The sequence below is a fragment of the Oncorhynchus gorbuscha genome, linkage group LG06 (genome assembly GCF_021184085.1).
Source record: "Oncorhynchus gorbuscha isolate QuinsamMale2020 ecotype Even-year linkage group LG06, OgorEven_v1.0, whole genome shotgun sequence".
Lineage (NCBI taxonomy): Eukaryota > Metazoa > Chordata > Actinopteri > Salmoniformes > Salmonidae > Oncorhynchus > Oncorhynchus gorbuscha.
In genome coordinates this window covers 99,222,536-99,245,503 of record NC_060178.1, presented here as the reverse complement: position 1 = coordinate 99,245,503, position 22,968 = coordinate 99,222,536, and the positions used below count along the sequence as shown (strand labels likewise).

Sequence of the window (22,968 nt, the reverse complement as noted above, 5' to 3'; positions counted from 1 at the left end):
TGGATTCAATATATTTTCTCACATCTACACAATACCCCATAATGACAAAGTGAAAACATGTTTTTAGACATTTTGGCAAATGTATTAATTTACAGAATTATCTAATTTACTTAAATAAGTATTCACACCCCTGAGTCGATACATGTTAGAATCAACTCTGGCAGTGACTACAGTTGTGAGTCTTTCTGGGTAAGTCTCTAAGAACTTTGCACACCTGGATTGTACAATATTTGCACATTCTTTTAAAAATTCTATGAGCTCTGTCAAGTTGGTTGATTTGTTAAATACTACTGCACTGTTGGAGCTAGGAACACAAGCATTTCGCTACACCTGCAATAACATTTACATTACATTACATTTAAGTCATTTAGCAGACGCTCTTATCCAGAGCGACTTACAAATTGGTGCATTCACCTTATGACATCCAGTGGAACAGCCACTTTACAATAGTGCATCTAAATATTTTAAGGGGGGGGGGTGAGAAGGATTACTTTATCCTATCCTAGGTATTCCTTAAAGAGGTGGGGTTTCAGGTGTCTCCGGAAGGTGGTGATTGACTCCGCTGTCCTGGCGTCGTGAGGGAGTTTGTTCCACCATTGGGGAGCCAGAGCAGCGAACAGTTTTGACTGGGCTGAGCGGGAACTGTACTTCCTCAGTGGTAGGGAGGCGAGCAGGCCAGAGGTGGATGAACGCAGTGCCCTTATTTGGGTGTAGGGCCTGATCAGAGCCTGGAGGTACTGAGGTGCTGTTCCCCTCACGGCTCCAATAACATCTGCTAAATAAGCCGATTCGTAAAAACTGTAACTAGGCCACATGAACAGTTAATGACATCTTGGTAAGAGACTCCAGTGTATATTTGGCCTTGTGTTTTCAGTAATAGTCCTGTTGAAAGTTGAATTTGTCTCCCAGTGTGTTGGAAAGCAGATTTAACCAGGTTTTCCTCTACGATTTTTCCCGTGCTTAGCTCTATTCCATTTATTTTTATCCAAAAAAACTCCCTAGTCCTTGCCGATGACAAGCATACCCATAACATCATGCAGCCACCACCATGCTTGAAAATATGGAGTGGTTCTAAGTGATGTGTTGGATTGGCCATAACGCTTTTGTATTCAGGACAGTTATTTTCTTTGTCACATTTTTTTGTAGTTTCAGTTTAGTGCCTCATTGCAAATAGGATGCATGTTTTTGAAAATGTTTATTCTTTACAGGCTTCCTTCCTCCTTTTCACTTTGTAGTAACTCCACAATACTAACCTAAATGTTAATGTTGTTGAGCCATCCTCAGTTCTCCCATCACAGCCATTAAACTCTGTAATTGTTTTCATGTCGCCATTGGCCTCACAGTAAAATCCCTGAGTGGTTTCCTTCTTTTCCGGCAACTGTGTTAAGAAGGACGCCTGTATCTTGGTACATCCAAAGTGTTAGTTAATAACTTCACCATGCTCAGAGATATATTCAATGTATGCTTTTTTTTTACCCATCTACCAATAGGTGACCTTTGCGAGGCATTGTAAAATCTCCCTTGTCTTTGTGGTTGAGTCTGTGTTAGAAATTCACTGCTCAACGGAGGAGACCTTACAATTATCTGTATGTGTGGGGTACAGAGATGAGGTAGTCATTAAAAAATCATGTTAAACACTTATTGCACACAGTGAGTCCATTGAACTTATGTGACATGTTAAGCACATTTGTACTCCTTTACGTTGACTCTGACAATTGAGTACCTTTTCTAGCATTGATGAAACAGACCTTTTCTGAAGTAGTTCTATAATCCCCTATAGGGAAAATGAATGGTGAAAAAACGATTGGAACCATTTAAGTGTTTGACCAAACACACATGTATACACTCATGCAACTCACACATCACAATTGCTGGGTGTTAAGATTGCTAAATACTGCACAATTTAAAAAACACTCACCACCCTATCCCCCTTCCCCAAAACACGTGTTAATATTGGACTATAAATTGTGCCTTGTATTATACTTATGCTAAAATATGTATTCTATTCTACTGAGCCATTTACTTTGTTCATATTATCTTTTATTTTTGTTGCATTGTCAAGAAGGTCAAGAAGGAACCAAGTTAAGCATTTCGTTGGAGGTGTGTACCATGTGCATCCTGACTAATAAAACAAAAAACACCATTTGAATCTATCAAAACTGTTTAACCAATCACAATTCGCTGATGATGCACCCACTTATTTCGCCACGTCCACATTCCGCGTATGCCGTGACCAATGCTTGGTTGTCATTAGTTACCAAATTACCAAGTCATAATTATGGATAAACCCCGCTAATTACGACAATTTAATTTCAATTGAAATTTTAAACATAACATCAACCACACTGCAAACCTTGAGCCGAACCCTTAAATGAAGACCTAAAAGCACATTTTTATTTTAATGAATTTGTACGATGTAGCCAATGTTGGCAAACATGTATTCCCCATCCAAAGACTTGCTTTACCGCCACTTGAAGAAGATTTGTTCCTTGTCTCTGTTTCCAGTCGGTAACATTATTATCCTGGTGTGCATCTCCGAAGCTAGCAGCACAGTAACCGCTAAACATGGCTACTGTTCTCCCAACCAGACCTTGCGATAGCAACCCTGCAACCCCGGGAGCTCAGTCTATAAAGGTAAACTTGGCAAATATATCGGATCAGAAATACCAGCATATCGTTGCTGGCCACATACATATTGTGTTGAAGACACAACAGGCTAAGGTAGCTAACGTTAGTTCGCTGACAACACAACTGTTTAATTCAACCTACTGCCGTTTCGCTAGTTAAATACAATTGATAGCAATCTAGCTGTTGTGGGTCGATGTGTTCTAACTTTTGTGTCGTCGTAAGTTAACGACTAGACAGTTTACGGTACTAGCTAGCCATAACGTTACCTGCATTTACTTAGCTAGCATAGCATCTAACATCTTAGCTGTTTAGTACTGTCCGAGGTAAAGACAGTTTCAAGTTGGATATTCGCGCGTTCAAACCTCCAAATAAGTGTCATGATGTTGGAAAAATTGCGCACAACATTGCACGGGAATTATTTACACGATTTGGACATTAATTCGCTTTCCAAAGCGAAAAACATGTGGAAATGTGAGCAGCATTCTGTATTCCTAGTTGAATTAGTTAGGGAGCGTAAACTTTTTTTACGTTCACATTTCAATAACATGTGACCTACTTGACTCAAACAAGTTTCATAATGTACACTGACTTCCATTCTTTCTATATTGCACACACTCTAGTTTGTCCATTTTCATCTCACATGATTTTACATGAATGTTAAAAAATAATGTCAATAGCTCCTTGGTCATGTGCCCTACTGACTTCAAACAAGGTGCAGAATGTACACTGACTACCCTTCTATATTGCACACTCTTGTTTGTGTTCTGTAAAATCACTCGATGTAATGTACATTTTTGATAGTTTTAAATTTCAATAGCTCCTTGGTCATGTCAATTACACACCTAAGAAGCGTGCAGTGGGTATACACCCATTGCATAACCTCTAGTCATGCATCTTCTATATTGTTGTACATTAATATTAGTTTGACAATTAGGGGGTTCAGTCCAGTGTTGTGTGTTACCCTTTTCTTTAATATTTATCTACAATAATTGTTAGTTCTAAGTACTTATTTTCCCTGTTTTTATTTTACCATAGTATTTAACAGCGGTACACAATAGGAGAGAGACAGATAATATCTCCTTTCATCGTTAATATCAACCATAAAGGGCAAAGTATGAGATTCATGCTATTCATTGTCCAAAGCAGGGATGAGAGTGAGCTAGTAAGGTAGGCTGCAGTGGGTTTACTGGTCAATACATATACTGAACATGTAACCACAGTAATGGTGGCCAGTATATCAAGGAATAAACATTTAATATTGACAAATTACACAGCAATTGTATACAGCAATTATACCTTTCATCTTTCCAACATGTCAGACACTTTACTTCAATTAAGTATGAAACATTTCACCGTGTTAACTTTCTCTTTATCCCTGGTTGATGTACATGTCAGAGCCTCTTAAGTGTGGATGGATTCCAAGAACACAGGATGAGATGTTACTATCCTTTGTGCAAGCACTTCCAAGAGTTAATGAACAGTGAGCGTGGTGAAATTTGGGGAGCGCATCGTCAGTAGTGTACCTTTGGTTCCTAGGGTGTTTCGGCCTTTCACACTATACACCCTCCTCAAAGGCGGCCAGCGACAGGGTGATCAATCCTACGCTTGCGTCCCATTCCCAATTAGTCATAGGAGTTGCCTTGTTGTTGATAGCAAACATCCCATGGGACTATGCATGGCAGGGGCGTCCTCCTCCCTGAGTCAATCATTGTTGACCGCATACCTCCTGGCCCTCTCACTTCGGGGCCCAGCTGGGGTCTTTCCTCTTCATCCAGAGCCACTGACTGCTGCCTTCTGCCGCCTCTGATACAGCTTTGATTGCCGAACGCTGGCTCTGGCCCTTAATTCCCAGGTCTCTAAGCAGTCTGGTTGTAGATGTTGCCACAAAACCTCTGCAGCCCACCTCCACTGGTCGGACTTCTGTGTTCCAGCCATGATGCCGTGCTTCGGCAGCTAGATCAGCATAGCGCAGATGTTTTCGCTCATAAGCCTCATCTACTGAGTTTTCCCAGGGTACTGTGAGCTCAATGATGAAGACCTTATTGAGTGAACGGGACCAGAGCACCATGTCAGGTCTTAGGGTGGTGGTTGCGATCTCCGGAGGAAACACAAGTTGCCGGCCAATGTCAGCTAGCATTTTCCAGTCGCGGGCCAAGCGCAGCTGGTCTCGCTCTAATGGTGTAGAGCCGCTCTTCGGTGGTTTAGCCCCTTCGCGGACAAAGTTTGTCCGTAAGGAGTGTATAGCATACATTTTCAACAACAAAGACTGCACTTCCAGTTTGTGTTCTTTACTCTGTTGAACTCTGTTTTCATTCCTAGGCACAGCACATGGAACCTCAGTTGGCAATCAAAACATTCAATCAAAACAAAACAACTTGTAACACGTTATAAATAATGTCAAATATCAATGCAGTATGACGAATTAGCCATCCATTGTGTTATATCATAAATGGTCTTACATGCCGTCACTGTTGTCAAAAGATTATAAACATGTTAAATAAAGTTACTAACCCAGTCAGTCTTTGGGCCACATCCAGGTTCTTTATCAGTGGCACACATGAAGCAGTTGTTGGCTTTGTTGAACTCTGAAATCATAGGCATGAACTGAATATATGGATGTCCCACACAACTACATACACTAAGTTGACTGTGCCTTTAAACAGCTTGGACAATTCCAGAAAATGATGTCGTGGCTTTAGAAGCTTCTGATAGGCTAATTAACATAATTTGACCTGTACCTGTGGATATATTTCAAGGCCTACCTTCAAACTCAGTGCCTCTTTGCGTGACATGGGAAAATCAAAAGAAATCAGCCAAGACTTCAAAAGAATTGTAGCCCTCCACAAGTCTGGTTCATCCTTGGGAGCAATTTCCAAATGCCTGAAGGTATCACGTTCATCTGTACAAACAATATTACGCAAGTATAAACACCATGGGACCATGCAGCCGTCATACCGCTCAGGAAGGAGACTGGTTCTGTCTCCTAGAGATGAACGTACTTGGTGCATAAAGTGCAAATCGATCCCAGAACAACAGCAAAGGACCTTGTGAAGATGCTGGGGGAAACGGGTACAGAAGTATCTATATCCACAGTAAAAACAAGTCCTATATCGACAACCTGAAAGGCCGCTTAGCAAGGAAGAAGCCACTGCTCCAAAACCACCATAAAAAATTCAGACTACGGTTTGCAACTGCACTTGGAGACAAATATCATACTTTTTGGAGAAATGTCCTCTGGTCTTATGAAACAAAAATATAACTATTTGGCCATAATGACCATCGTTATGTTTGGAGGAAAAAGGGGGAGGGTTGCAAGCTGAAAAACACCATCCCAACTATGAAGCACGGGAGTGGCAGCATCATGTTGTGGGGGTGCTTTGCTGCAGGAGGGACTGGTGCACTTCACAAAATAGATGGCCTCATGAGGAAGGGAAATTATGTGGATATATTGAAGCAACATCTCAAGACATCAGTCAGGAAGTTAAAGCTGGGTCGCAAATGTGTGCGAGCAAGGAGGCCTACAAACCTGACTTAGTTACATTAGCTCTGTCAGGAGGAATGGGCCAAAATTCACCCAACTTATTGTGGAACGCTACCAGAAACATTTGACTGGGAATGTGATGAAAGAAATAAAAGCTGAAATAAATAATTCTGTCTCCTATTATTCTGGCATTTCACATTCTTAACAGTCAGTTAGGATCATTTTATTTTAAGGGATTTTTTATCAATATTGACTGTATACATTTTTGGGTATTAAAACAGAGGAATTTAATTTCTGTAACACTGACCTAAGACAGGGACTTTTTACAAGGATTAAATGTCAGGAATTGTGAAACCGAGTTAAATGTATTTGGCTGAGGAGTATGTAAACTTCCGACTTCAACTGTATACAGTGGGGAGAACAAGTATTTGATACACTGCCGATTTCGCAGGTTTTCCTACTTACAAAGCATGTAGAGGTCTGTAATTTTTTATCATAGGTACACTTCAACTGTGAGATACGGAATCTAAAACAAAAATCCAGAAAATCACATTGTATGATTTTTAAGTAATGAATTAGCATTTTATTGCATGACATAAGTATTTGATCACCTACCAACCAGTAAGAATTCCGGCTCTCACAGACCTGTTAGTTTTTCTTTAAGAAGCCCTCCTGTTCTCCACTCATTACCTGTATTAACTGCCTCTGTTTGAACTCGTTACCTGTATAAAAGACACCTGTCCACACACTCAATCAAACAGACTCCAACGTCTCCACAATGGCCAAGACCAGAGAGCTGTGTAAGGACATCAGGGATAAAATTGTAGACCTGCACAGGGCCACAGGACAATAGGCAAGCAGCTTGGTGAGAAGGCAACAACAGTTGGCGCAATTATTAGAAAATGGAAGAAGTTCAAAATGACGGTCAATCACTCGGTCTGGAGCTCCATGCAAGATCTCACCTCGTGGGGCATCAATGATCATGAGGAAGGTGAGGGATCAGCCCAGAACTACACGGCAGGACCTGGTCAATGACCTGAAGAGAGCTGGGACCACAGTCTTAAAGAAAACCATTAGTAACACACTACGCCGTCATGGATTAAAATCCTGCAGCGCACGCAAGGTTCCCCTGCTCAAGCCAGCGCATGTCCAGGCCCGTCTGAAGTTTGCCAATGGCCATCTGGACGATCCAGATGAGGGATGGGAGAAGGTCATGTGGTCTGATGAGACAAAAATAGAGCTTTTTGGTCTAAATTCCACTCGCTGTGTTTGGAGGAAGAAGAAGGATGAGTACAACCCCAAGAACACCATCCCAACCGTGAAGCATGGAGTTGGAAACATCATTCTTTGGGGATGCTTTTCTGCAAAGGGGACAGGACGACTGCACCGCATTGAGGGGAGGATGGATGGGGCCATGTATGGAGGGAGCTGAAAGTCCGTATTGCACAGCGACAGCCCCGAAACCTGAAGGATCTGGAGAAGGTCTGTATGGAGGAGTGGGCCAAAATCCCTGCTGCAGTGTGTGCAAACCTGGTCAAGAACTACAGGAAACATATAATCTCTGTATTTGCAAACAAAGGTTTCTGTATCATATTAAGTTCTGCTTTTCTGATGTATCAAATACTTATGTCATGCAATAAAATGCTAATTAATTACTTAAAAATCATCCGATGTGATTTTCTGGATTTTTGTTTTAGATTCCGTCTCTCACGGTTGAAGTGTACCTATGATAAAAATGACAGACCTCCACATGCTTTATAAGTAGGAAAACCTGCAAAATTGGCAGTGTATCAAATACTTGTTCTCCCTACTGTATATGCCTTGTTAGGGAGATTGACTACATAACACCTTATGTATGATACTTAAAGTGTCTTATTGCTGACAATACTGTGTTTACGTGATGACACATTCACTATTTACTTAAGTGACATAAGGACTGTAAATATTCAAGTGTACATCAGAAAATTCAACTCCAATTCCAGTTATCTACATTGTGATATTACATGTCAGACTTGGTTAGGTGCACATCTAATGTACTTCTATGTTCATCCTTTACACTGTGACATTTTTTACACTATTTTTAGAATTGTGATTTAAAAAATGCTTATTGTCATGTTATGACTACTATTTATTACCTCACCCACAAGCATTTGTGGGGCTGCAGAGTTTTAAACTGAAATGGAGAAGGAGAGAGGACTTTTTATCTGTAGACCTCACAACCGCAACCACCACCTCGCAATTCTTTCTTCGCCACAGTGTTGTGACCAGCTTAATGGACAACATGACAACTGTCACAGTACCATGCAGCTGTATGCCAACGACAAAGGACAGTTATACTGGGACGGCAGCGTAGCCTAGTGGTTAGAGTAGTGGTAACCGAGAGGTTGCAAGTTCAAATCCCCGAGCTGACAAAGTACAAATCTGTCTTTCTGCCCCTGAACAAGGCAGTTAATCCACTGTTCCTAGGCCGTCATTTAAAATAAGAATTTGTTCATAACTCACTTGCCTAGTTAAATAAAGGTAAAATACAATAAATTAAAAAAATATGTATTTCCAAAAACATGACAATAACTATTACAAACAGCAAGTATTGCATGGAGTGCATAAGGATGACCATTGTACAAGCAAACACATCTTTATTTTCTATTTTAGAGGCAATTGAGTCCGGTACATCTGGACCAGAACCAGGTTATTCTCCAGTGCTGTGACTCTCATCAAAAGAAAAGTCCTGAAATAGCGATGACTCTACTGTCAGTACAACAGCATCCCCCTCTACTGTCCATATCCCACAGCTGACTTAACATTTACCATTGCACTGAGCTGTAGTATTTCTTTATTAACATACAGCTGTGAAAGTGTTTTTCAGCTCCCATTAAGATTTTTATGCTGCATAGTCAAAATAAACAGAACTCGTTAGTAGTATACATTTTTGTACCAGGGAAAATTAGGCTTTCACTTGAAATGACTTACCAGAGTCACACACACAACTTTGTCTTTTGATATTTCAACAAAGTAAGGAGAAAAACGCTTTTAGACCGACAAGCTAAGAAGGCTATGGATATGGGAATCTCAGTTGTCATGGATCTTGGGGCGTCTACAGCTAGTGGGCTCTCATGGTTCTTGGAGTGTAGACAAATGGTAGAAGGTGAGAGGGTGTTATGAAATGGGAGTGTTGTGGCGTGGTGCTTATAACATAATGACACCTGACGAGCTAGACCGAAAAGGCATCAATACCGTCCACTCAGCAGGACCTGAGAAAGCAAGAAACTGGAGACAACATTTTATACCCGACCATAAGACTTACTAAAATGATAACGTTGACTCGGAATTTCAACCGTTACACAGTTATCGACTATCCTATTGAAGCTTGAGGACTGTTAGAAAGGAGTCTAGGGACCATCAAATATCCTGCGATGTGAGATTGTAATGTCCTGGAAGGGTTTGAGCGTACAAGGGGGTCTATCAGTCAGATACTCTTTTTCTCCAAATTACTTCTGAGTATGGGTCTCAGGCTTACAGATTTAAGTCGAATAGCATGAGATGAAAGTAGATGAACATCAAAGTGTGCGATTTATGAAGGCATAGTCAGTGGACATTCTGAACCTTTTTTTGAGATCATTAGGTCACATGACCAAGGAGCTATTGAAATTTTACATTTGGAAAAATTCATGTAAAAACGTGTGAGATAAAAATCAACAAAGTAAAGGGTGTGTAATATGTAGGCCCACTGAGTGGACACTGAACCTTGTTTGAAGTCAGTAGGTCACATGACCAAGAAGCTATTGAAATTCAAAAATATAAATAAATAATTTTAAATAGTGTGAGACGTAACACACATTGTGTGTGCAACGTGTGTCTATGCCATCGGGTTAGCTACAACCAGTTTTGAAGGTTTTTTAGGAGTAATGGTTAAAGAGCTATTGAAATTTGAAAAATGTGAATTGTCACTATGTTGACGGTCCCTAACTGCTGTTGATGGAAGTAAGGAAAATTACAGGCGAATATCCGTCGAATATCCAACCTGAAACTGTCTTTACCTCTGCTCATTGTTTTTGTTTGCATCGTACATCGTATCGTGCATGTGTGTCGGTAGACCACAGTCCAAATCCAATGCTCTCTGTTTTTCCTCTAGGAATGCCTAAATCAGATTGTGATAACAATTATTGGTATACAGTCTGAAACAAAACACAGCAAAAACTTGAAGTGTCCTTTATTTTTTATTTAATTAGACAAGTCAGTTAACAACAAATGATTACAATGACGACCTATCAAAAAGCAAAAGTCCCCCCGTGCTGGGATTAAAATTATAGGACAAAACGCACATCACGACAAGCGCCACCACAACATAAAGAGAGACCTAAGACAACCTAGCATGGCAGCAGCACAAAACATTATTGGGCACAGACAGCAGCAAGGGCAAGAAGGTAGAGAGAACAATACATCACGTGAACAAGCCACAACTGTCAGTAAGAGTGTCCATGATTTGAGTCTTTGAATGAAGAGATGGAGATAAAACAGTCCTGTTTGAGTGTTTTTTGTTGTTGTTGCAGTTAACGGTAGCTGTAGCGAACTGAAAATAGGAGAGACCCAGGGATGGGGTTACAATGCAGAATGTTTAATACAAATACATTTTAATGTACTCTTCCTGTGCTGTTGGTACTGAATTTGGACGAAATTAGAGACAAAATATCCGCAGGAAAGTGTTATTTACCCGACTTTGTGCCAAGGTACATAAGAACAACCATGTAAACGCCTCCAATACTTCGGTTAGTATGCATTTGTCGCATGCATGTACTTCCATCTTGTGCACGTGCGATGTGTCATGAGCAAACAAATCTTGTTTGCTACAAACTCGCGTCTTGAATTAGTTTAATAATGATTTCCTGTGGATATTTTGTCTTACATTTTGACCAGCTGATGGACCAACCCCATGGACAATCGGCAGAGTAACTTCAAATATAATTTAATTCATCATTTGTGACAGACAAGCGATGTTTAGTGGCTTCTATGTATATGTGCATGCCTTTTGCTGTACACAGTGGAAGGCAATCGGGCTACCTCTAGGCCAGCTTTATCGAATGAGAGGGGGGAATGGTGCTTGCTGGATCGACACAACAGAGGAAATTATCTCACCCCGTGAGATCTGATAACATCCCAAAAACATAATTTTTGGAGAAAACTTTAACAAGTAGTAATAGTTCAGGTGTTTTGTGTATTCTAACTATATTGGCTATCATTTTAGGATGACATCGAGGAAGTGTCCAATGATGGCAGTCAAGCTCCAAAAAGACAGCGCATGGGTTCAGGTGACAGTTCCAGAAGTTGCGACACCTCCATTCAGGAACTTGGGTATGTGGTCAGTTTGTATCTGAAGGCGTAGTTTGAAATATTTTCATCACTACTTCCTAATAGACCATGTCCAATCCCCATTACAAACACTTTGGCTGCTTTTACACAGGCAGCGCAATTCTGATATTCTTTCCACTAATTGGTTTTTTGAGAAATCAGATTTCACATCAGATCTGCTTCGTCAAAAATATCATAATTGGGCTGCCTGTCTAAACGCAGCCTACGTGCCCAATAACATTGAGTCCGTCTTTCAAACAGGCTTAATACTTCTACCCTGCTCTTAACTTTTCAGTCATATGTGTTTCCCCAGGCCCACATACTTCTCAGCAGAAAATCTGACCGAGTACAGATGGCCGTCAGACGGTAGTGGGGAGTACTATATGTTACAAGAACAAGTCAGTGAATATCTGGGAGTCACTTCATTCAAGCGAAAATATCCAGGTAATGTGACTAAATGTTTGGCTTGTATGGTGTAGTAGGATCATTGCATGTCAATTTGATTATTAGGCTAGTAGTCTTGTTATAGCCTGTAGATCTGTAGATCATACGGGTCAATCTCTGACTAACCATGCCTTATCTCAATGGAAATAAGCCTCCAGGTTTGATTGTTTTTATCCTCAATCATTAATGTTGTCTCTGGCTGGAGCAGTCTACTACTTTTAATTACCTAATCAATTCAATCAATCAATACATTCTTCTTTTAGATTTGGAAAGGAGAGACCTCTCCCACAAGGAGAAGCTATATCTGAGGGAGCAAAATGTCATCACAGAGACACAGTGCACATTGGGTGAGAAGTGAAAAACATGGAATTGTTACGTAATCAGGAAGAGCTTAGAGTTCAGCAAAACCACCAGGGCCTCAAGCCTCCCCAAGAGTTGTTTTGGGGAATTGGGCTACTCGTGGATACAATAATTAATTGTGAATATTTTTTTCCAGGCTTGACTGCTTTACGAAGTGATGAAGTGATTGATTTGATGATCAAGGAGTACCCAGGAAAACATGCTGAGTATTCTGTAATCCTCCAAGAGAGGGAGCGCCAGAGGATAACAGAAGAGTACTCTGTAAGCACTCTCTTCAGAGAGTATCACTTTGTTAGTACTCTGTTCAGAGTACCACTAATGTTAGTACTCAAGGTAGTATGCTCAGCAACATTGACATATTAATTGATGCACAGTTAGCTTTGTGTTTGAAGATTTCTATATCTTGATACAGAAGTCTTGGACTTGAGTTCCCTGAATATTTTATATATAAATAATATTTGTGCAACTCAAGCCAAGACTTGTGTGTATTTTTATATATTTGGGGAACTCAAGTCCAATTGTATTTCTATTTTTTTTGTATACTCTACCGTTCAAAAGTTTGGGGTCACTTAGAAATATCCTTGTTTTTGAAATAACATACATTTTGTTTATCAGAAATACAGTTTAGACATTGTTCATGTTGTAAATGGATATTGTAGCTGGAAATGGCTGATTATTTTTATGGAATATCTACATAGGTGTACAGAGACTCATTATCAGCAACCATCACACCTGTGTTCCAAAGGAACGTTGTGTTAGCTAATCCAAGTTTATCATTTTAAAGCGCTAATTGATCATTAGAAAACCCTTTTGCAATTATGTTAGCACAGCTGAAGACTGTTGTCCTGATTAAAGAAGCAATAAAACTAGCTTTCTTTACACTAGTTGAGTATCTGCAGCATCAGCATTTGTGGGTTCCATTACAGGCTTAAAATGGCCAGAATCCAATAACTTTCTTCTGAAACTCGTCAGTTTATTCTTGTTCTGAGAAATGAAGGCTATTCCATGTGAGAAATTGCCAAGAAACTGAAGATCTCGTACAACGCTGTGTACTACTCCCTTCACAGAACAGCGCAAACAGGCTCTAACCAGAATAGAAAGAGGAGTGGGAGGCCCCGGTGCACAACTGAGCAAGAGGACAAGTACATTAGTGTCTAGTTTGAGAAACGGACGCCTCACAAGTCCTCAACTGGCAGCTTCATTAAATAGTACCCGCAAAACACCAATCTCAACGTCAACAGTGAAGAGGCAACTCTGGGATGCTGGCCTTTTAGGCAGAGTTGCAAAGAAAAAGCCATATCTCAGACTGGCCAATAAAAAGTAAAGATTAAGATGGGCAAAAGAACACAGACACTGGACAGAGGAACTCTGCCTCGAAGGCCAGCATCCCGGAGTCGCCTCTACACTGTTGATGTTGAGACTGGTGTTTTGCGGGTAATATTTAACGAAGCTGCCAGGAGTGATGGTTGCTAATAATGTGCCAGTAGATATTCCGTTTAAAAAATCAGCCGTTTCCAGCTACAATAGTCATTTACAACATTGACACGGTCCGCACTGTATTTCCGATCAAAAATGAGCTTTTCTTTCAAAAACAAGATGCGGTAAAAAGGAAACTGCACACAGCTCTTGATAGTATCACTGATCTTTAATAAGCTTACGTAACGGCCTCACGGCTTCATCAGAGCTTTTGTGAGTAAAAATAAATAAATTGCACCCTTATGTAGATCTGGCCCCACCCACATTTGTTCCACGCATCAAAAGGGGTTGGAGGCGAAGGAAAACAAATAAGTGCTACCAAATATATAACAATATGCATTTCATAAATATTCAAATAAAGTGGGTAAATAAGACGTATTAAACACGTCTGTTAAACCACAATGAGGACATAGACCTACCAAGCAAGTTTCCATTAATCATTGGGTACATCGTACAAAAAACATCTGAGTAATCTGAAATAGCGGCATAATTTATGTTAAAATGTACAACATAACACACGTAGGCATTTCATCATTAAGACCTTTAGGAAATAACGTCTGAAGGGTGAAAATCACAAAACATTCCCTTTTACTCAGAGTATTATTCATATCACCTCCCATGTCTGATATCTTAACTTTCTCTATGCCACAAAATCTAAAGGTAGAAATGTCATGTTTTAGGTCATTAAAATGTACTTATGTTCACAGATTCTCTGTTCGAGAGAACGAGAGGTTTTACCTACATAGCACAGCCCACATGGACATTTAATAATGTCATTTATTTGGAACTGTTTTCCTGTATGTGGGTGGCAGAAATATTTACACTTCATTATATTGTTGCACTGTGCGCATCCCTTGCATTTATAGCTACAATTTGGAAGAGGGTGTAAAAGAACCTGGCTGAAATTTATTTTTTGGCTGGCAATTGACATGAACCAATTTATCGTGTAAATTGCAACCTGTCCTATACACAATAAGTGATGGATTTTTTTATTTTATATTGTGGAGCCCATCAATGTTCCATTCGTTTGGAGGTAATATTCATCATCAAACCTGAAATAGCTGTAGGTCAAAACATATTCAGCCAGCTCTAGAATAAAGTTTGTTGGTGGATATTCGTTAGTATCTCTATCTCCCAAATAGTGAGTTAGGCTGCCAGCCAGCCCCCCCCCCATATGGGGAATGCTGGTATATAGACTCTCAACATCTAATGTGACCACAAACAAGGACAACTCCTGAACTGTATTTTCATTTAAAGTTTACATGGTTATTTAATATGTTGTTGGTAAGTTTTTATTCAATTTTGTTTTATCTCCTAGAAAATGCAGCAACAAAGGCCTCAGAAGGTTGAAGCCAGTAAAGTGCCAGAGTACATACAGAAAGCTGCCAAGAAAGCTGCTGAGTTCAACAGTAACTTCAACAGGGAAAGGATGGAAGAGAGAAGGGCCTATTTTGACCTTCAGACACATGTACGTTAATTCCACAAATAAAGACATATAGCTCCATTAGTCTTGTGTTTATAAGAACTCCCATGCCATGTTTGAGTAGATCCACCAAGTGTACAAGGCATTAGGAACACTTGTTCTTTCCTGGACATAGACTAACCAGGTGAATCCAGGTGAAAGCTATAATCCGTTATTGATGTCACTTGTTAAATCCACTTCAATCAGTGCAGATGAAGGGGAGAAGACATGTTGAAGAAGGAATTTTAAGCCTTGATACAATTGAGACATGGATTGTGTATGTGTGCCATTCAGAGGGTGAATAGACTAGATAAAATATTTAAGTGCCTTTGAACGGGATATGGTAGCAGGTACCATGCACACTGGTTTGTGTCAACTGCAATGCTGCTGGATTTTTCACACTCATCAGTTTCCCATGTATATCAAGAATGGTCCACCACCCAAAGGACATCCTGCCAACTTGACCCAACTGCGGGAATCATTGGTCAACATGGGCCGGCATCCCTGTGGAACATTTTTGACAGTTTGTGGAGTCCATGCCCTGACAAATTGAGACTGTTCTAAGGGGAAAAGGGGGTGTAACTCAATATTAGGAAGGTGTTCCTAATGTTTTGTACACTCAGTGTGTATCGATACATTCATAAACTATTATCTATGTGGAGTTGAACTTGCAATTGAAGGAGTAAAAGTTTCAACTAACTTTCTAACAGATTATCCAAGTACCCCAAGGGAGGTATAAAGTCCTTCCTCCAGAGAGAACCAAGACTGGACCCTATCCAGTGGCCCTCATCCCTGGGCAGTTCCAGGACTACTACAAAAGGTAAGGTTCACTAACCAAAAAACTAGTCTCATGAATGCAGGTCCTGACCTCTAAAGATATTTGAGTAGCTGATAAATTGATGTTCCTGTGTTTGATACAGGTACTCTCCCAACGAGCTGCGCTACTTGCCCCTGAACACAGCCCTGTTCGAGCCCCCCCTGGACCCGGAGCTGCCTGCCCTGGACAGTGATGGGGACTCGGACCATGCAGATGACAACAAGGGAGAAGAGGGCAAGAAAAATTCAGTAAGGAACTGGATCCTTGAACTGGTTTTACACAATTCACTTGATTTCAGAGCTAGAGATGCGAAGACATGTTGTATTGTATTACCAGTAAATGCATAGAGATGCTCTGTAAGTTGATTCAATGTAAGCTCTTTTGCAGCTTGCTTGAATAGTAAGAACTGAATTGTGTCTACAGGACAGCTCATCTGGAAACACTTCAGATGGGGACAGTCAGGACAGTGGAGTGCAGTCAAAGGGCAAGGCCAAGGACAGGACTGCCACCCCGGCTAAAGATGCCACCCCACGCCCCAACCAACACAAATCTGTCCCTGGGTACAAGGTAGAAGAAAAAAGCCCCTGACTTTCTCCAGCAGCACTTCTCTTCCCTTTCCCCTTCTCTACTACCCCTTCCAGATTCTTCAGCACTTTCAATAGAGAGACTCTCCTTTGTTTTCTGGCCTTGTCACTTCTCTCACACACATACTCCACCAGGTGGCAATAGTTCTTATTTGGGGCAACACTCAAGTCTGTGGACTTGTTCTGCCTTCCCTCTTTCACTTGGTCCAGTTTGCTATTGATGGTTCCAGATCAACCATATGGTTAAAATATTGATGGTTCCAGATCAACCATATGGTTAAAATACTGATGGTTCCAGATCAACCATATGGTTAAAATACTGATGGTTCCAGATCAACCATATGGTTAAAATACTGATGGTTCCTTGTCAACCGTATGGTTAAAATACTGATGGTTCCATGTCAACCGTATGGTTAAAATACTGATGGTTCCATGTCAACCGTATGGTTAAAATACTGATGGTTCCATGTCAACCGTATGGTTAAAATACTGATGGTTCCATGTCAACCGTATGGTTCCAAAATACTGATGGTTCCATGTCAACCGTATGGTTAAAATACTGATGGTTCCATGTCAACCGTATGGTTAAAATACTGATGGTTCCAGATCAACCGTATGGTTAAAATACTGATGGTTCCAGATCAACCGTATGGTTAAAATACTGATGGTTCCAGATCAACCGTATGGTTAAAATACTGATGGTTCCAGGTCAACCGTATGGTTAAAACGAATGATTTATATACAGTATATACACTAGATGACTTAACATAAAAAAGTATAAAAACATTGTCCTTAAAGCTAGAATCCTTAATTGAAACAATAAATAAGCATACACCTTGTCTCTGATTTGGTAAAAATCTGAGGGATGGGCCTGGAGAAATATAACCACTCTCAAATTCATAGACAGAGCTATGGATGCAAGGACTGACCATCCATTATACCAAACGTATAGTTTCAACCATTTTGAGGCTATACAGTGTTCAAATTGTATTGGTCACATACACATATTTAGCAGATGTTATTGCAGGAGTAGAGAAATGCTTGTGTTCCTAACTCCAACAATGCAGTAATATCTAACAATACACACATCTAAAAGTAAAATAATGGAATGAAGAACTATATAAATATTACGACAAGCAATGTCGGAGTGGCATTAACTAAATACAGTAGAATAGAATATTCTGTATGTAAACATTATTAAAGTGACCAGGGATTACATATCTATGTTTATAGGGCAGGATCCTCTTAAGGTGCAGGATTGAGTAACCGGGTGGTACCCGGCTAGTGATGGCTTTTTAACTGTGATGGCCTTGAGATTTAAGCTGTTTTTCAGTCTCTTGGTCACAGTTACTTTGTTTACAATTTACTTTGTTTACAAACATTGGAGTAAAACAAGCTTCTATTTTGGGTATTGATGGTGTACAACAGTTGATCTAAGCTCATGAGGCATTTATAAATGATAATCAATGGGTATAGATAATTAATTGAAATCCCAAAATTGATGTATCTACTAAGGATTCTAGTTTTAAGGTATTATTTTGTGAAAGTACTGTTACTGTCCCTGCTACTACAACAACAACAACAACATATTCACATGTAATTACATTCTCATTGAAATACTGTGGAATTCCTATGGAAGACTGCTTCTTCTGGGCAGTGCCAATATGGTTGACTGGTGACATCAAAGCCTCTCATTGGCAAAACATAGCATCAGCAATCCAGGGATTATATACATTATTGGTTGAAACACTGATGGTTCTATATCAGACGTTATAAGCAATAACATTTTGGAGTAGTTCTGTCACATCTGGAACTTTTTCTTCACAGCACTTTCGATTGGTCCTGAAGACTTGTAGATTTTTCACTGTATTCTTTGAATGTCTTAATATACCTCTTTTCTGTCTACTTGGCAACAGTCTAATTAAAGGGATAGTTCACCCAAATTACAAAATTACATTGGTTTCCTTACCCTGTAAGCAGTATATGGACACGGTATGACAGCAATCCATGCTTTGGTTTTGTTTCCATGGCATTGTTTCCACATTTTAGCATTTGTGGCACAAATCCATTTAAACTCATGGGACCAATTTTTATTAACCTTTTCATGTTCAAATAATTTATAAGTGACTTCATGGAACTTTACAATCCATTTCTGATGATTTGGGCGTGATGTGTGAAAGATGCTAATATCAGTCCCATGACTTGAAGCGGCTTTGTGTCATAAATGCTGAAACATTAGCATTTGGAAACGAAACCAAAGCGTGGATTGTTGTCATACCCTGTCCATAGACTGTTTACAGGGTAAGGAAACCAATATATCATTTGGATGAACTATCCCTTTGAGACATGTGAGCAGATATATTTGGCTGTTAGATTAATTGTTTTTAAACCACACAGTATTTCTTGTTATGATACAGACTTTATAAGATGCATCCATTTTTATTTAGTAGTAGCACTTCAACTACAGTTATACTTGAGTGTTTTGAACGTTTTATAATTCAAGTTGTCGGTACTTTTAATGCAGTATTCTGCAGTTGTTTGAAATAACCTTACATACGGTTCTTTGTTTGAGACTGGAGAACACAATGTTACGGTGCCCAGAGGCCTGTTAATACACTTTCTATATGTTGGTTGAAAGTTATTGTTGTGTTCAGGTAGGAGTATGTCTTTTCTGGGATCAACATGATCTACCTTCTGGTAATTTACTCTCTGTCCTACTGCAAGGCAACATGGTAGATTAATAAAAGTTAGTTTGCTGAGAATGACATCAAGAGCAGTAAGGCCAAATGTAGCATGACTGGTATTACTACACTACATCCGGATGTGGTCATTGATTGCTGTGGATTGTTCATAACTTTCCACAGGGATTGATTTGTCTGTTAACTTTCCAATCAGCATGTTTCCAAAGGGAATTTTAATCATTTATTTTGAGTGTAAACCAAACTTTAGAAGTTTAAACATTTATTGTTAGTATGTAATGCATACAAATAAACTATATATCTTAGATGTGTTCGGAATTGATCAATAACTTTCTAATCGGCGCTCATTGAATTTAAGGCTAAAGTCAATACTGTACTTGCATAATAATTACCTAGTTATAGATAACATGGCCTTAAAGTTGACTTTATTATAATTTTAATGCAAGTTAGAGTTCAGGAGCTGTACAAAAAATGTATTTATTTTCATACTGATAATGATATGAATATTCTTAGTTGGCACTACACTGCAGGGGTAGCCATCTGAAGCCTAACACAAATTATGTAGCCTTCTCTTCTTGTTTTGCACCAGTCATAGACAACATTTCAGGATGGCAACACCAAACGTTTGACATTTTGAAAAATGATTATATTTCCACGAACACATAGAAACCTACTTCATCCCTCATGGGCTATATCCTCCTAACTGATTGCACACTTGTCATTCCCAATATTTGTGCAGACTGTCTGCCTAAGTTGGTACAGTTTGTGTTAAATTTGTTCCTGACTTGTACACTTCTCTCTCTTAGAATGTCATGTCTTACATGCATGATTTGAGTGTAATGGCAAAGGTGTCATACCTTCCTTTGGATAAATATTTATCCAAGTTTAGTTGGCACCCCTCTTTCTGTGGAGAAGGATCCTTTTATTAACTCAACTGTGTGTCTCTAACCTCCGGTTCACCCTCCCACAGGTTTCGTTGTTTGTTTTTATCTAATCTAATACTTTTTTTGTAGGAAAACCTTTGATATGTCAGTCTTTAGACACAGTTCTCCATTGAAATAAAGATTTCAAACAAATAGAATGTACAGAGATGTTTTGATTGTGTTCGCAGCACAGAGACTGTAATGAGGTCATGTAATGAAATACCTGCAGGGAAAGAGTTTTCCTCCTGTCAGAAATCACTTTGGCTCGCTACCTTTCTATAAATGTGGGACCACAATGTGTGGAAACAGCTCGGCATCTACCGGAGGGACATTCAACTGTTTAACCTGTTATGAGCAGCTGTGGGAGACACCACGGCACATCCAAATGGATCTTAAATCAACTTGACCTCTTTGTTTGCCTTTGGAGATTTTGAGATCTGAGAATCATAGACTCCCAGTCCCCATGACTAGAAAGGGTTTGTGGGAGGTTCTTAAAAATGACAAGGATTTTCCTAGTCATTCTTGTTTTGGGTTGTGAAGTAAGTATCAGCTAACAAGATTGGATCTATTGTGAGGAAATTCATGTATACCTCCTGTCAGGCCTTTTAGGATTTAACACCTTGTACAATGTGTGTTGCCCAGAAGCCCTGTGTCTCATGGTGCACTAGCCTGGTTGCTAAACATGATAGCATTGTTCTGTCCTTGCAGCCTAAGGTCATGCCCAATGCTATTTGTGGCATTTGCCAGAAGGGTAAGGAGTCCAACAAGGAAGGAAAGCCAGAAGCTCTCATTCACTGCACACAGTGCAAGAATAGTGGTAAGTGGAACTGCTTGTTTTTTAAAAATTAAAACTGACAAATTGCACCGGCTTGTTCATAATGACCATAAAGCCTCTAAGATATGAGCAATATAACTTAATCTGAATTGTTGGGATCACAAATTGGAATTATACAGTGTTTTGGAGAAGTGCTGTGGTGTGAGCGTTTATGTGCGTGTCCATCCCAGCTCACCCATCGTGCCTGGACATGGGTGAGGAGCTGGTGGGTCTGATTAAGACCTACCCGTGGCAGTGCATGGAGTGTAAGACTTGCACGGTGTGTAAGCATCCCCACCATGAGGAGGAGATGATGTTCTGTGACACGTGTGACCGGGGCTTCCACTCCTTCTGCGTGGGCCTGGACTCCATCCCTCTAGGTGAGCTCTCTCTCTGGGTCTGTTCAAATACTTTAAGGATGCATCATTCCTTCTTTCCTTAGTGAAACCTTTGTGATGGAATTGTTGCTTACACCTATCAACATGTATTAGATCAGTGATTACTTGAAAGATGGGAGGGTATAAAAAAAGAGGGGCTCTGTCTTGCTGTTGCACTCTGTCTTTCTCTCTCATTGTAGCTTATTTCGTCTTTTATGGAGTTCTGGGGTGATTTGAATATAACATGAATTTGCATAGCCATCTGAACTTGGTGAATAATGCTAAATAAGAAATCTGCTTTTAGAGTTTTCCAAGACTGGCATTAAAGATTTTTTTTTTGTGCAGTCATGAAGGGTTGTGTGTTACCTCAACTTGCTATAATTAGCGTTGCTGCAAATTAAACATCAGAAAGTTAATGTTCGGAATCTGGTCTAAATGCTTTAGAAGTGTTGAAATCAAATGTCAGAAAGTGCTGGTCTTAAATGCCTTTTAGTCTGATGGATCCCACAATGTAGTCTGCTTTCTAGCCTTTGGGTTGATGTTACGCATTACAGCTGGTCCACATCGTTTTTCTCCTCAGGTTGCTGGGTTTGTGAGTGTTGCAACAAGGAGTCCTCAACCCCCAAGAAGAAAAGAGGAAGAAAAAAACAACTGAAGTCTAAATCTGCACATAAAAAGAATGTGATCAAATCAATAAGCTAACTGTTTTGATACTTCTTGTACTTTAGATCGTGTTAAGATTAAGTTCTGTAATCCTGTGTATATCTATGGATTTGCTTCGTCTTAACTATATTTTGAAATGTTATTGCCACTGAAGTAAAACATTTTTTGCCAGTAAATGTTTTTTTTAAATGATATAACCCATGCCTGCCCTGAAGTTGTATTAAAACACAGATGATGTCCCTAAAATGCCCTTCCTACCATTGTGCCCCGATAACTTCTCATCAAAGTAGTGCCACCTAATACTGCCTATTCATTTCTGATTAGTTACAATAGAACTCTAAATCAACCACACGTTGTTGTGACATATCTAAGAACACAGTCAATACATCCACACTTACAGCAGGCACCACAATAGCTGCTCATGTGTAAGGACTGGCTTAAGTGTAACCAATTAGCCACTTGGAAGAGGTGGCCTTGTGAAGCATCTGAACAGCTATGTTCAGGTGAGAGCCAAAGAGATCAGTTTGCCTCTTATGGTCCCTTTGGGCCCTGGTGTGAAGTCGTATAGCAGCTGCCACGTGGCGAACAGGTAGACCACACTAAGAGAGAGACGTACGCAGCTCCCCGTCATCTGATAGGTGAGAGTGGAGTCCAATAGGCAGTTCGAAGCAGTAGCAAGACACTAACGATATGCATGTGAATGCTCGCCACATGGCATAGAATGGTCAGTGTTCCACTCAACAACCTCTGTTGTTTTTTGTTTTTTTAGGAGCCCATTCAGTTAACATATCAACGTTCAACAACTGAAGCCTTGCTTGGTCTGTTGTGAACTTGTATAAATTGCCCTCTTACTTGCAATGTATATGAGCAAACAGTTGAAATTAGATACTTTCT

At 39.9% G+C, this 22,968-nt stretch overlaps 1 protein-coding gene across 3 annotated transcripts; it reads left to right on the top strand.

The window, feature by feature from the left end:
* Nucleotides 1-2,245: 2,245 nt before the first annotated feature.
* Nucleotides 2,246-22,320, top strand: LOC124038608 (PHD finger protein 10-like). 3 transcript variants are annotated; one of them, XM_046354666.1, is made up of 13 exons: nt 10,635-10,875; nt 11,024-11,055; nt 11,352-11,458; nt 11,769-11,899; nt 12,163-12,246; nt 12,396-12,520; nt 15,054-15,203; nt 15,908-16,017; nt 16,118-16,262; nt 16,438-16,581; nt 20,929-21,037; nt 21,226-21,414; nt 21,992-22,320. In XM_046354666.1, exons 3-13 carry the CDS (start codon nt 11,406-11,408, stop codon nt 22,111-22,113), a joined length of 1,362 nt encoding a protein of 453 aa, XP_046210622.1. In that variant the 5' UTR covers nt 10,635-10,875; nt 11,024-11,055; nt 11,352-11,405; the 3' UTR covers nt 22,114-22,320. The 3 variants fall into 3 exon arrangements, with proteins under 3 accessions (XP_046210621.1, XP_046210622.1, XP_046210623.1); XM_046354665.1 differs by lacking the exons at nt 10,635-10,875; nt 11,024-11,055 and adding an exon at nt 2,246-2,634; XM_046354667.1 differs by lacking the exon at nt 10,635-10,875 and having other exon boundaries at nt 10,932-11,055.
* The last annotated feature ends 648 nt before the right edge of the window (nt 22,321-22,968 follow it).